The sequence below is a fragment of the Protopterus annectens genome, chromosome 11.part0 (assembly GCF_019279795.1).
Source record: "Protopterus annectens isolate FY-2018-M chromosome 11.part0, PAN1.0, whole genome shotgun sequence".
Taxonomy (NCBI): Eukaryota; Metazoa; Chordata; order Ceratodontiformes; family Protopteridae; genus Protopterus; species Protopterus annectens.
Genome location: NC_056745.1, coordinates 245,091,780 through 245,104,544, shown reverse-complemented (window position 1 = coordinate 245,104,544; position 12,765 = coordinate 245,091,780). Strand labels below are relative to the sequence as shown.

Sequence of the window (12,765 nt, the reverse complement as noted above, 5' to 3'; positions counted from 1 at the left end):
ATGTGGTACATCAACAAGCAAGGGGAACGCATTCTTATCCTCTATGCAGGCAAGCAATGATTTTGTGGGAGACTGCTCTCAGTTTACAGCTCAATCTTCAGGCAAGGTTTCTGCCAGGAGCACAGAACTCCTTAGCAGATGTGTTGAGCAGACGAATTATGGATCCCCACGAGTGGAAATTGGATCCTCAAGTATTTCAGAAATTGACAGTGTCATGGGGAACTCCAGACATAGATCTGTTCGCTTCTCCACTAAACCATCAGCTGCCAAAGTTTTGCACAAAAGGTTTCATCCCACAGCTTGGAAAGTGGATGCTCTTTCTTTCAATTGGAGCAATCTTCATGTGTATGCCTTTCCTCCTCTGCCTCTCCTCCCAAAGGTACTTCTAAAGGTCAGACAGGACAAGCCAAGGATGATTTTAATAGCTCCAGATTGGCCTCGACAGCACTGGTACCCATTACTGAGAAGTCTGGTACGGAAGCCTCCATGGCCTTTGCCTTCAATTCCACACCTGTTGTCACAGGAGGACAGCCATTTGCTGAATGTCAAACTTCACTCTCTGCACCTAACAGCCTGGCATATTCTGTTTTAAACCATAGAGGGTCTCAACTTCCACAACAAGTTTTGAATGTGATTTTGGAAGCTAGAAGGCCTAGTACAAGGAAAGTGTACACAGATAAATGGAAGAGATTTTTGTTTTGGAGTGCAGCAAAAGATTTTGATGTTTCTGAGCCTAATTTGAGTGTGGCTCTTCAATATCTTACTGAGTTACTGGACAAGGGTTTGTCTTTCTCTTCTATTAAGGTTCATGCTGCAGCAATTTCGGCTCACTATGATTGTGTCCCACCATTGTTTTCTCATCCTTTATTCAAGCAATTTCTTAGAGGGCAAAGAATATAAGACCCCCAAGAGCTCCTACTCCTGCTTGGGATCTCAATTTTGTGTTGGAGAAACTCACTCTACAACCTTTTGAGCCTGCAGCTACTTCTGAGTTGAAATTTTTATCATGGAAGACTGCTTTTTTGTTGGCAATTACCTCTGCAAGAAGGGTTTCTGAATTGCAGGCCCTTATGGCAGTTGAGCCTTTCTTGATTTTCCATAAGGATAGGGTATCATTACGTACTAATCCTTCCTTTATGCCTAAGGTGGTTTCTAGTGTGGCTTTAAACCAAACTATTCATTTGCCTACTTTTTATGCAAATCCCCAAAATAAAGGGGAAAAGATTTTGCACACTTTAGATGTACACAGGCAGTTGCGTTATTATTTGGACAGAACTAAAGGGTTCAGGCAGTCTCAGCAGTTGCTTGTTTCTTTTGCTTTGAGTTCTCAGGGCAAGCCTGTGTCTAAACAAACTATTTCTAAGTGGATTGGGTTTTGCATTGCTTTCTGTTATTCCCATCATGGCAAGGAGGTTCCAGCTGGGATTAGGCCTCATTCCACTAGGGCTACTGCCACTTCAACAGCTTTTTTGAGGGGAGTGGCAACCTAGGATATTTTGGAGGCAGCTACTTGGAGTTCAGTGCATACTTTCTCTAGGCATTATCACCTGCCACTTTACTCTAAATCCAGGGCTGGTTTTGCCACTGCTGTTTTGCAGGGCATGTTGGCAGCTCCTGCTTCCTTGTAGTTAGCCATCCTCCCTTACCTCTGCTTTGGGATTCTACCCAAGTGTAAGGACTGCAGCAATGTGAGATGAAGAACATAGTACAGTTTTGTACCTACCATAAATGTAGATGTTCGAAGATCCACATTGCTGCAGTCCAATTTACCCTCCCTCCTTCCCCTCGGTAGTTAGAGGTGGTTGTGTGGGTTGGGTTGTACATATTGTGTATATTGTATATTTTGTACATATAGTTAGTGCAAGGGTGGTTGGTTGGGTGTTTGCTGTCTTTTGGTTTTGACCTTTATTTTTAGGGTCTTCTGACATCTGGGGCAAGAAAAGACTTGAGGATATGACGTCGGTCATGCGCATTTGTACCCTGACGTCCTGATGTCAGTCAAATGCGCCTTGACCGACGTCAGCCTTATACTTTGATATTCGGGCCGACCGAGGACAGCGGACTACCCAAGTGTAAGGACTGCAGCAATGTGGATCTTCGAACATCTACATTTATGGTAGGTACAAAACTGTACTTTTTGCCAACACCTTTGCCGTTCTTTTAACTATTATAGTTATGGTTTAACATTGAAAAGGGCCTATATGAAGCTGGATCTGATGGGTCTTTACTGTCCAAGTATTACAGTCACTACAACTTTCTTCTAGGATATTGGTGCTTCCCCTCCTTTTAAAATACTATTAAACAAAACCTTCCAGAGCTTTATCACTTTTCTCATTCCTAGCTTCCAAACTTTTCTACAGAAATACCATCTATTCCTGGAGGCTTTCCTACAGATTGATTATATGTCATTGTGTCCTATGTCATTATTGATCATTTCCATGATAATTCTTTCCACAGCTGTGCACATCAGTCTAGTGTGACTTATGGGTCTGTAGTATCCACAGTCTGTTGATGGCCTGCCTTTGTGCCGAGGGATGACTGTTGCTGTTCTCCTTTCTTGAAGCACCAAGCCCATTTGGAGACTATGGTTAAATGGTGATTCCAGAGGGCCTGATGAGTCATATTTCATGCTGTTTAGAAGCATTCTGGAATATTTTCTAGGCCCAGTAATAGTGTTTTTGGCCTTGGAGCATTGGGGGACCTGTTCCCTAGTGATAGTGGGGGGAGTTGTATTTGATATTTTCTGAAGGGAGGTGAAAGGGAGTTAGAGATGAATTTGTATGCCAGTAGATCTGCTATATTTTCTGGCTCAGTATAGGTGGCTCCATTAACAATGAGCTCTGCACACAACTGTATGTTGCCTTTGAGATTGTGGACATGGTTAAAGAATGCCTTGTGGTTGTTCTTGGTCTGGGAGGCCAAATTTACTTCAAATTTGGCTTTGCTATACTTCATTTGTCCTCTGAATTGTTTGTCTTATGAGTGTGATTTTATCCTGCTGTGTGCTACACCTCCTAATTTTCGCCATGAATTTTCTTCCTTCTGTTATACAGCCTATTGATGATGCAATTCCACCAGGTTTGCTTGCTTTTTGAGTTAGTTCTGTACTAATTCCTGGGGGTTCTCTGAACGGGTTCACATATGCAGTAGTGTTCTCATGGTTTAGGGGAGTTTGAAATTTTAGATTATCACTTAATAGGCGAAAGTTAGCCTTAGAATAGTTCCTGAATGTTCCAAGTTTTATTTTTACTGCAAATGAGACAATTTTGTGTTCTGACCTTTATCAGAGAGGACATTATACTGGGGGGTGTGCAGCACTGTTCGATATTAATGAAAACCATAACCAGTATGTTTGTGCTGCAGGTCAGTGTATTAACGATCTGGTCTGGGTAGTTTGTGTTTACAAAATCCAGGAGCCTTTGTGTCTGCACATTTGGTGTCATATATCCATCCTCAACCCCTTTTTCCCATTTTGCACATGGAGTAGGGGTGTCACTTCAACAGTGCCAATGTTTACACCACCGGGTGGCTAGCCCTGCTGCAGATTTGGTGTCGTATATTGGGGTAATTAAAATACCCATGAATATGGTATTGGGTTGAATGGTGAGTGTTTCCAATAAGCTTAAATAAATATTATGCATTTCCTGAGTCATATATGGGGATTTATTATTAGGAACAAGCCCCCTGGCTGCTGTGCGTTCCTGGCCCCAGCGTCTACCATTCTGTTTGAATCATCTATCCTACACTAAAACCCTAAGAATCTACATACCTGGTGAAAGGAGGACCCACTGCAAACAAACCAAACCAACTCCTATTTAGAAAAAGACTTGTCCGGCTTAAGAACCCAGTTCACTAGGAGGCAAGGAAGTTTGAATCATCTATCCTACACTAAAACCCGAAGAATCTACCTACCTGTGGAAGGGCCCACTGCAAACAAACCAAACCAACTCCTCTTTAGAAAAAGACTTGTTGTCCGGCTTAAGAACCCAGTCCACTAGGAGGCAAAGAAGTTTGAATCATCTATCCTACACTAAAACCCTAAGAATCCACCTACCTAGTGAAAGGACCCACTGCAAACAAACCAAACCAACTCCTCTTTAGAAAAAGACTTGCCGTCCGGCTTAAGAACCCAGTTCACTAGGAGGCAAGAAAGTATGTGTTATCTAACACAGTAGTAATTTTTCAACACTTGCTTAAACTCTGGTGCATGTATGTTACGCTACCTAGCCAGGATACCCAGCAGCCATACTCCCCTCTCTATTTCCTAAATACTTATACATATGTTTTTTCATTTCTTATTCTTGTACTGTCTCCTGTAATTTATCTACAGTAGCACTCGTAAACCCTCTACCTTTTTATCTCTGCTCCCTTGTGACTGTTGCATTACAATATCTGACCACTAGATGGCAGACTAAACTAGGATAGCCCCTTAGACATCCAACCTTCCCTGATTTTTCATTTGAATTAAAAGCTCTGTCCCTGGATTGAGGATTTCCCTCCTGCCCTATCTTTCCACTTTACCTTCTTCTTTCCACTAGCTTTGCCCTTAGCAACCACTTACTTTCTCTACATTGGTTCCTCCTTTCTTTGCCTATCCTTCCCAACTAAGGCACCAAGTAGTTAGCTGTTTACTGATTTGTTTCTTACCCCTCCCTGACTTTCTCAGTTACCTGTCTGAACTCTGACTCTATTTCCCGCTGTCTAACTGCCCTCTTGGTCTTACCTTGCACCTTTTCCTGTACTCTCTGACCTACCCCTATCCGTTTCAGCTCGTTCCCTTCCCCCCCTTCTAACTGCCCTCTTGCTCTTACTTTGCACCTTTTTCCTGTACTCTCTGACCTACCCCTGTCCGTTTCAGCTCATTCTCCCCCCTCTTTCTATTCACCTTAAGACTGTCTATGTTGATCATTGTAACCTTTTTTTTAGGGAGTAGCCCCTTGTGATCAATGTGCCTGCCTCCTTATTCCCCTCCACTTCCTACCTCACATCCTTTCTAATCCTATATTTTCTTCTGACCTGGCAAGTCGCCATCTTTATTATTAGGAATAGGCCCCCTGGCTGCTGTTCATTCCTGGCCCCAGCATCTACCATTCTGTAAGCTGCTACAAGTTGTCATTAATGTTTTTCTTTGCTGTATGGATTATCTGTTTGGCTTTGCTGTGGAGTTTTGTTTTATGTAATGTTTGTGTAGATAATTACCATTAGTTGTTGCATGTTTTGCAGCAACCTGCTGCTGTGTTGTTGGGCGTACCACGTGGAGTTATATTAGGTCAGTACTGCTCTGTTCTTGCCCTAATTAGAACTGAATGTATTCTTTGTAACCATCTTTAAGCTCCGTTCTTGCCCTAATTAAAACTGAAAGTATTCTGTGTTGTTGGGCGTACCACGTGGAGTTATATTAGGTCAGTTCTGCTCCGTTCTTGTCCTAATTAGAACTGAATGTATTATTTGTAACCATCAGTAAACTCCGTTCTTGCCCTAATTAAAACTGAAAGTATTCTCTGTAACCAAACAAGCCCGCTTTATGGGTATACCCTGTTACCTCTTAGTTTGATGGCCTTGTGTGTGCCCATGGGTAACATACGTAAGGTACAGAGGTTTAGGAAACGTGTGTGCAGCTAATCACTCATCAAACCTCCCCAGGTTGTGGAGAGTTGGCTAGCGCATGTTTTCTCTTTCCCCTATGCTACACTATCCGTTTCATTATACCAGAGTGAATCCAAGCAAGTAACCACTCTGCTTGGAATTGTAAAACACCATATTCCTTACTCTGCTGGATTTAGCTGCCGCCAATTGGCCGTGTGCCTTTGCCAAAGGTGCATTATACTAAGTATTTTATTATAGCTTATAACCACTTTGGCCCTGTAGAAAGTAACTTTCTTCAGTGCTGTATTGTAGCAAACGCTAGACAGTCAGTGCACTATTTGGCCCTGTAGAACACCTGGTCCTAGCTCAACACTGTTGCACCTGTTCCTAGCTAGACTGCCATTTACTAGATAGACCTTTTACCCTTACTTTGTTTAATCACTTTGAATCATTGCTTATGTTTGATTAGGTACATATATGCTGTGCTATACGTCTATAAACCTGTAATTGAACTGTTTTTCATCTGCTTGTTAGAACTGGAAAGCTGAGAACCTGTAATGTACTGCTTTTGAACTGCTTGTTTGAACTTGAAAGCTGAGAGCTACCCAGCTGTATTTAATATCTGATTGTTTGTTAGAATTTGAATGCTCTGTGTACTACCCTGTCTCTTAAATGTCTGTTTTCTTGCACCTTCATTGAGTCTCTTGTCCCCCCTGTTCAGAGGTTTGAATCATCTATCCTACACTAAAACCCTAAGAATCTACCTACCTGGTGAAAGGACCCACTGCAAACAAACAAAACCAACTCCTCTTTAGAAAAAGACTTGCCGTCCGGAAGAACCCAGTTCACTAGGAGGCAAGGAAGTATGTGTTATCTAACAGAGTAGTAATTTTTCAACACTTAAACTCTGGTGCATGTATGTTACGCTACCTAGCCAGGATACCCAGAAGCCATACTCCCCTCTCTATTCCCTAAATACTTATACATATGTTTTCTCATTTCTTATTCTTGTACTGTCTCCTGTAATTTATCTACAGTAGCACTCGTAAACCCTCTACCTTTTTATCTCTGCTCCCCTGCGACTGTTGCATTACAATATCTGACCACTAAATGGCAGATTAAACTAGGATAGCCCCTTAGACATCCAACCTTCCCTGATTTTTCTTTTTTCCTTTGAATTAAAAGCTCTGTCCCTGGATTGAGGATTTCCCTCCTGCCCTATCTTTCCACTTTACCACCTTCTTTCCACTAGCTTTGCCCTTGGCAACCACTTACTTTCTCTACATTGGTTCCTCCTTTCTTTGCCTATCCTTCCCAACTAAGGCACCAAGTAGTTAGCTGTTTACTGATTGTTTCTTACCCCTCCCTGACTTTCTCAGTTACCTGTCTGAACCCACTCTGTTCACCCTGCGGGCTCACTCCACTCCTCTACCCTACTCCCAATTCCCACCCACCCCCAGAGGTCCTAGCCATATACTTCTGTAACCACACCCCTTCTTTTTTCTCATCCTATCACACACCTCCTCCACTTAATAGCCCTACCCCTAACATCTCAAAGCCCTAATTAGATAATTGTTTTTTCTTTTAATACTCCCTATCCTCACCCCACACCTTCCTGTTTTACTTACTCTACAGCATTCTCTCTTACAGCCACCTTACTTTGCTAACTTGTATACAACTTCTCTCTTATAACCAACTTTACTTTACATAATAGTATACAGCTTTTCTCTTATAACCAACTTTACTTTACTTAATAGTACACGTCTTCCCACTACCTACTCTTCTTCTTTAAAGCACTCTCTCCTTTATCCCACCTGTAGTTTACTTACTACACTCCTACCATCAATATACCCAAACTCTGTAGCTACTTATCCTAATGGCCCCAACACACAAATCTATACTCACAAACCTGCTACTCTTAACTTCAACTGTTACTTCTCTCACAATACCATATACATTAACCTTGTATGAATACTTCTCTCTTCCTGAACCCCTCCACCCCTACCAGCAAACTCTACCCATTTCTCCCATAAACAACCTTAACCACAGTAACATAACCTCCACTTCCATCTATATATTACCGAAATACCATAGAGCTACCCATGTTACTTACTTTATTATAAAAAAATTGCCCAAACAGTTTCTACAAACTCCTTAAGTTTATACATTATCCTAACCAACATCCCCTATTAGATGGTGATATTCATCCTAACCCAGGCCCCAATACTGACATTCCCAATAACATAAACAATATATTATCTCCTCCAATCACTACTTTAAATAGACCCTCTAACTCCCTCCTAATAGGTCACCTTAACATCCTTAGCATTAACAATAAAATTACCCACCTACATGCACTCTTAGATGTGTACTCATTCGATATTCTCTGTATTACAGAGACATGGCTAAAGCCCTCAACTCTGGACCAGGAGATTACCCCTCCTGGATATAATATCTTGAGACTTGACCATAAAACCAAAAAGGGTGGAGGTGTAGCCATTCTATATAAATCTGAACTCCAAGTTTCACCCTTTAATGTGCTCCTTCCATCAGATACCAGTTCAGAAACTCTTAGTGCCAAACTTCAAATCAAGAACTCCAAATCCATCTATCTAATTTGTGCACATCTCCCCCTGGAAATAATATCAACACTCTTGAAAACTTACTTAGTTACCTCACTACCCACCTACCTCAAGAAACCATTGTATTAGGTGATTGTAATATAGACTGGGCTTCCTGCAGCTCCCTTAATCCTCCCAGTCATATACATATTTACGGATTCTCACAAATTATAACCACTCCTACTAGAATCCATAAGCCAAGCAGTAAGGAAACCACCCTAGACTGGATCCTTATCAACAGTCACCTTGATACTTATAAACCAGGAACCCTTCCTGATGATATTAGTGACCACATGCTAACCTATATTATTAAACACAGAATCCATACCCCGTCTACTAATAATTTTAAAACCTCACATTCCAAAACATTTTATAACCCAGAGAGCTTCCAAAATGAACTGAAAGCATGTGACTGGTCACCTATGTCTCATCTTTCACTTGATGATGCAGTGACCTACTTTAACACCAGATTCCTTCAGATCCTAGATTACCATGCTCCCTGTCGTTCTTCCCGAATAAGGACCAAAATTGCCCCGTGACTCACAAAACAAACTAGGCAAAAGATCCTCCTCAGAAATAAAATTGGGGCAAATGGAGAGTTTCTAAATGCCCATCAGATCACCTCTGCTTTAAACAGTTAAGAAATGCCACCAAGAAAGATATTCTCAGAAACAAAAAAGACTATTACCTTCGCCTCCAACAAACCCATCAGCAAAAACCACAAAAATTCTGGTCTGGCATAAACAAACTTCAGCCAGGACACACTAAAACTCCTGCCCCTACAGGATTCAACCAAAGTAACTCTAACCAAATTCCATTAACAACTACTTTACTGAAGCCATTCGAACCCTAGCCAATACTTTACCACCTATTACTACATCCCCATTAAATACCTCAAAGACTCCATCTCCTACCTTTCAAATACAACCGGTACCTACATCACTCATTTGCAAACTCCTTCAAAAACTAAAACCATGCACCCCTTCTGCTGACTGTCTTCCAGCTGAATATCTACAAATAGCAGCAAAAGCTATTGCCTATCCCATCTCCATCCTTATAAATAGAACAATTTTAGAAAGCAAAATCCCCTCCATTTGGAAAATATCCCATATCATCCCTCTTCATAAAGGTGGGGCATCTACTGAACTCTCCAACTTTTGCCCTATTGCCTTACTGTCTCCAATAGCTAAGATAATGGAAAAATGCATACACAGACAACTACTTGACCACCTTCTCCAAAACAATCTACTTGCCAACTGCCAACATGGTTTTAGGCCTTTCCATATTACAACTGCCCTTCTATCCTTCTCTGACTCCATAAACAAAAATTGTAACAATAACACTTTTTCCTTTGCATTATTTATTGACCTTTCAAAAGCCTTTGATATGGTCAACCTTAATATCCTTATAGACATTCTGAAAGCCCAATCTCTTGACTCACAAGCATTAAATTGGTTTAAATCCTATCTGGAAAACAGGCAACAAGCAGTATTGTGGGATAATAATCTTTCAAAATCCCTTCCCGTGAACACTGGAGTACCCCAAGGCTCTATTTTAGGACCTCTACTCTTCTCGTTGTTTATCAATGACCTACATACCAAAATTCCTCAGGCCACCTGCATACAATATGCAGATGACTCTAATTTGTTCAGCTAAGTCCATAACCTCTCTCCAGTCTCTCACCCAAACAGTATTTAACAGTGTTGAAAATTGGTTTATGCAACACTGCCTCCTCCTGAACCCTAAGAAAACAAAGTTACTGCTCTTTACTCCAACTCATAAGTCACCTCAAATGCACTTTACAATATCCTCTAACAATGCAACTAACATATCCCCAGACACTTCTACCCGTCTACTAGGAGTAACAATTGATAATAACCTTAGTTTTGATGACCACATTAACTTTACTATAAAGTCAGTCAACAAAAAACTAGGCACTCTTTACAGAATCAAACCCTTCCTTTCCCCTACTGCCAGAACAACTATCGCCCAGACCCAGCTTATCTCTACCCTGTTCTACGCTTCAGCAATATATACCAATCTATCAAAAAATAACCTTACCAAACTCTCCACTAGTTACAATAACATAGCCAGATTTGCCACTGGCACCACCTTTAGAACTCACCACTGTCTTAACCTAAAACAACTAGGATGGCTAGAACTGCAGAACCAACTACTTTATCAACAAATTGTTATCACCCAAAAAATCCTTTACCACCCTAAAAATACCCCTACCTCACTAACCTGATCTCACCCTAGAAAAATCTTGCTATACTACGCTCAGCTAATAAGCCTCTAGTTTCCACGACTAAATCAAATAACAAGGCTGGAGACTTACTTTTCACCAACACAGTAGGTAAAATTTGGAATCAGCTTCCTACTGAACTTTCCTCCCTTGCTTCCACTATTCTTTTTAAAAAGCATCTGAAAGAATATCTTACAACTCACTGGCTGTGTCCCTGCTCTAACCCAGACTGATATTTACACCTCCAGCTCTCTCTATACTTCTCTACTCTTCTGTTTTACCTCACCTTTCTGTAGTACTTTTTCTCTGTATTTAATCTTAGCTTTAAACTACTAAGTTACTCTGTAAAACTTTTGTTCTCACCTATGTAGCTAATGTATTGTTATTCACTTGGCTATTTACTATATATTGTATTAATTTTTTTTGTTACTGCTGATGGTTGGAGCTTTTCTCCCCGGGCCTCTACTGAAAATGGACATATATCCAGTTAGACTAGCCCGGTCAACAAATGTAAATAAATAAAAAATAAAATAAATTTATAGCTTGCAAGGAATTGGTATGGGATTTTGCCTATGGTGATTTGAATGTGGAGAAGCTCAAGTGCATGGTCCTGTTTGATCAGCCTTGAGGTATATTTATTCTTTATGTAAATCAGTTCATCTCCACCTTTAGTCCCCTGTCTGTGTAGTAGCTGGTCTAAATGTGTGGAAAGCATTATAGCATTGTACTGCTGGTGTGCTGTCTGCTTTGAACCATGTCTTAGTGACTGCACAAACATCTGCATTCCCTAAAGTGAGGAGAGCTTGTTGGGAGTGAAGTTTCTTGTTTAAACTCCTAGCATTGAGCAGTAATACATTTAGATTTTCTTGATTTTGATTTGCTGTGCCGGAAGTACTTTCATTGTGGCATTGCCTAAAAAAGGAACTATGGAGGAAGACCATGTTTTAAATAATATTTGAAAGCCGAGAAGGGAGAGGTACAACCATTTCTGGCAAAGCGGTGTGGTCTGTTGACCATCTCCTTTCATGCTGACAAATATTGCACCCCACACCCCTTAGAATGTCACCAGAAACTAAGCCAATTATGAAAATCGGTCATATTCCATTCATATCATGGCATCATCATTGCAAAAATTAAAATGCTGTAAAATACGAGGCTCATACCAGCCTCCAACACACATTGAGAGCTCTATAATGTAGCTCTTCATATAGTCTAGGGAGGTACGTCTGAGGTCATTAAGAGCAGTTATACCATTTGGGGACTTACTGTAGAGAAATAATGGATATTCCATTAGTGAGGAGACTCTGCCTATGGTCTCAGTCCTCACAAGTCCCCTTGGGTGTCCATGGGAGAAACGGATAACAAAGCTGCACCGTGGAGAGGGGTACCAGTTTCAGGCACATCTGATGTTAGTCTTATTTTTGCCTTGCATGATGATTGTTCTGTTTATAATGTTATTTGGGTAACATGAGTGGTTTTGTTTTACAGGAGTGCAAAAGAGGAAGAACACGCAGCAGAATCTGCAAGAAAAGAGGAAGGTGGGGAACGCAAGTTAAGTCTAGTAGAGCAAGGAAAAGAATTAATAGCGCTACATGTACATACAGCGTAAGTTAATGCACTACTGAACTTCTGATGGGCAATCAAAGTATATAAAAAGCAAAGCTATGTTACATAATTAAGAGTACTTGTCTAAAATATGTTCCTGCAGCCTAGCATTGCAGAAGCAACTGTATATCCTGCAGTACATTATTTTTTACTTAATTTTCTTCATGATTAGTTGATGTCTTTTTTTTTTTTTTTCTGGAGTACTAAGGGGAAGAAACTTTCCCACAGTTAGAATCTGAATGATGTGAACAGGTGTACAGTTGTAATGCATGGAAATAGTCCCCTCCCTGTTGTATTCTTTCTTGCATGTTTATTAGATATTTGTTCTATTCATGGAGGAATCCTAAGTAAACTGTAGTGGGGGGAAAAAGAAATGCTGGAATTTTGCTGCTGACTGAATTGTGGGGCTTGAACTCGAGACTTAAGCCAATAAAACTAAGTCTTCTGAAGGATAGTGTGTGGGTTATAAGCCTACAGCATGAGATGCTGTCAGCAATCTATTGTTAAGTGCCTGTGTATATGCATCATCTTCTTTAGTACAGTCTCCTTCCCCAGATACTAAGATCCCAGTGTAAACAATTACTAGCCAGTGAAATGAAATCTGGGAAATAAAGCACTGCTGAATTGTTGACACCATGTTTGTGAATACAGCTTCACAGTACTATGAGGGGACTTTGTGTAAGCAGGCTAGATACAGTAAACTGGGAT

General features: G+C 40.8%; 1 protein-coding gene across 5 annotated transcripts in view; it reads left to right on the top strand.

Annotated features, from left to right (window-relative positions):
* Positions 1-12,765, top strand: part of IRAG2 (inositol 1,4,5-triphosphate receptor associated 2) — a 1,240,358-nt gene that overhangs the window by 1,173,152 nt on the left and 54,441 nt on the right. For all 5 annotated transcript variants that reach the window (XM_044087670.1, XM_044087672.1, XM_044087673.1 and 2 more), the window contains one exon: positions 11,941-12,057. In XM_044087670.1, coding sequence (XP_043943605.1) covers positions 11,941-12,057 — 117 coding nt within the window. The remainder of the gene's footprint in view (positions 1-11,940; positions 12,058-12,765) is intronic.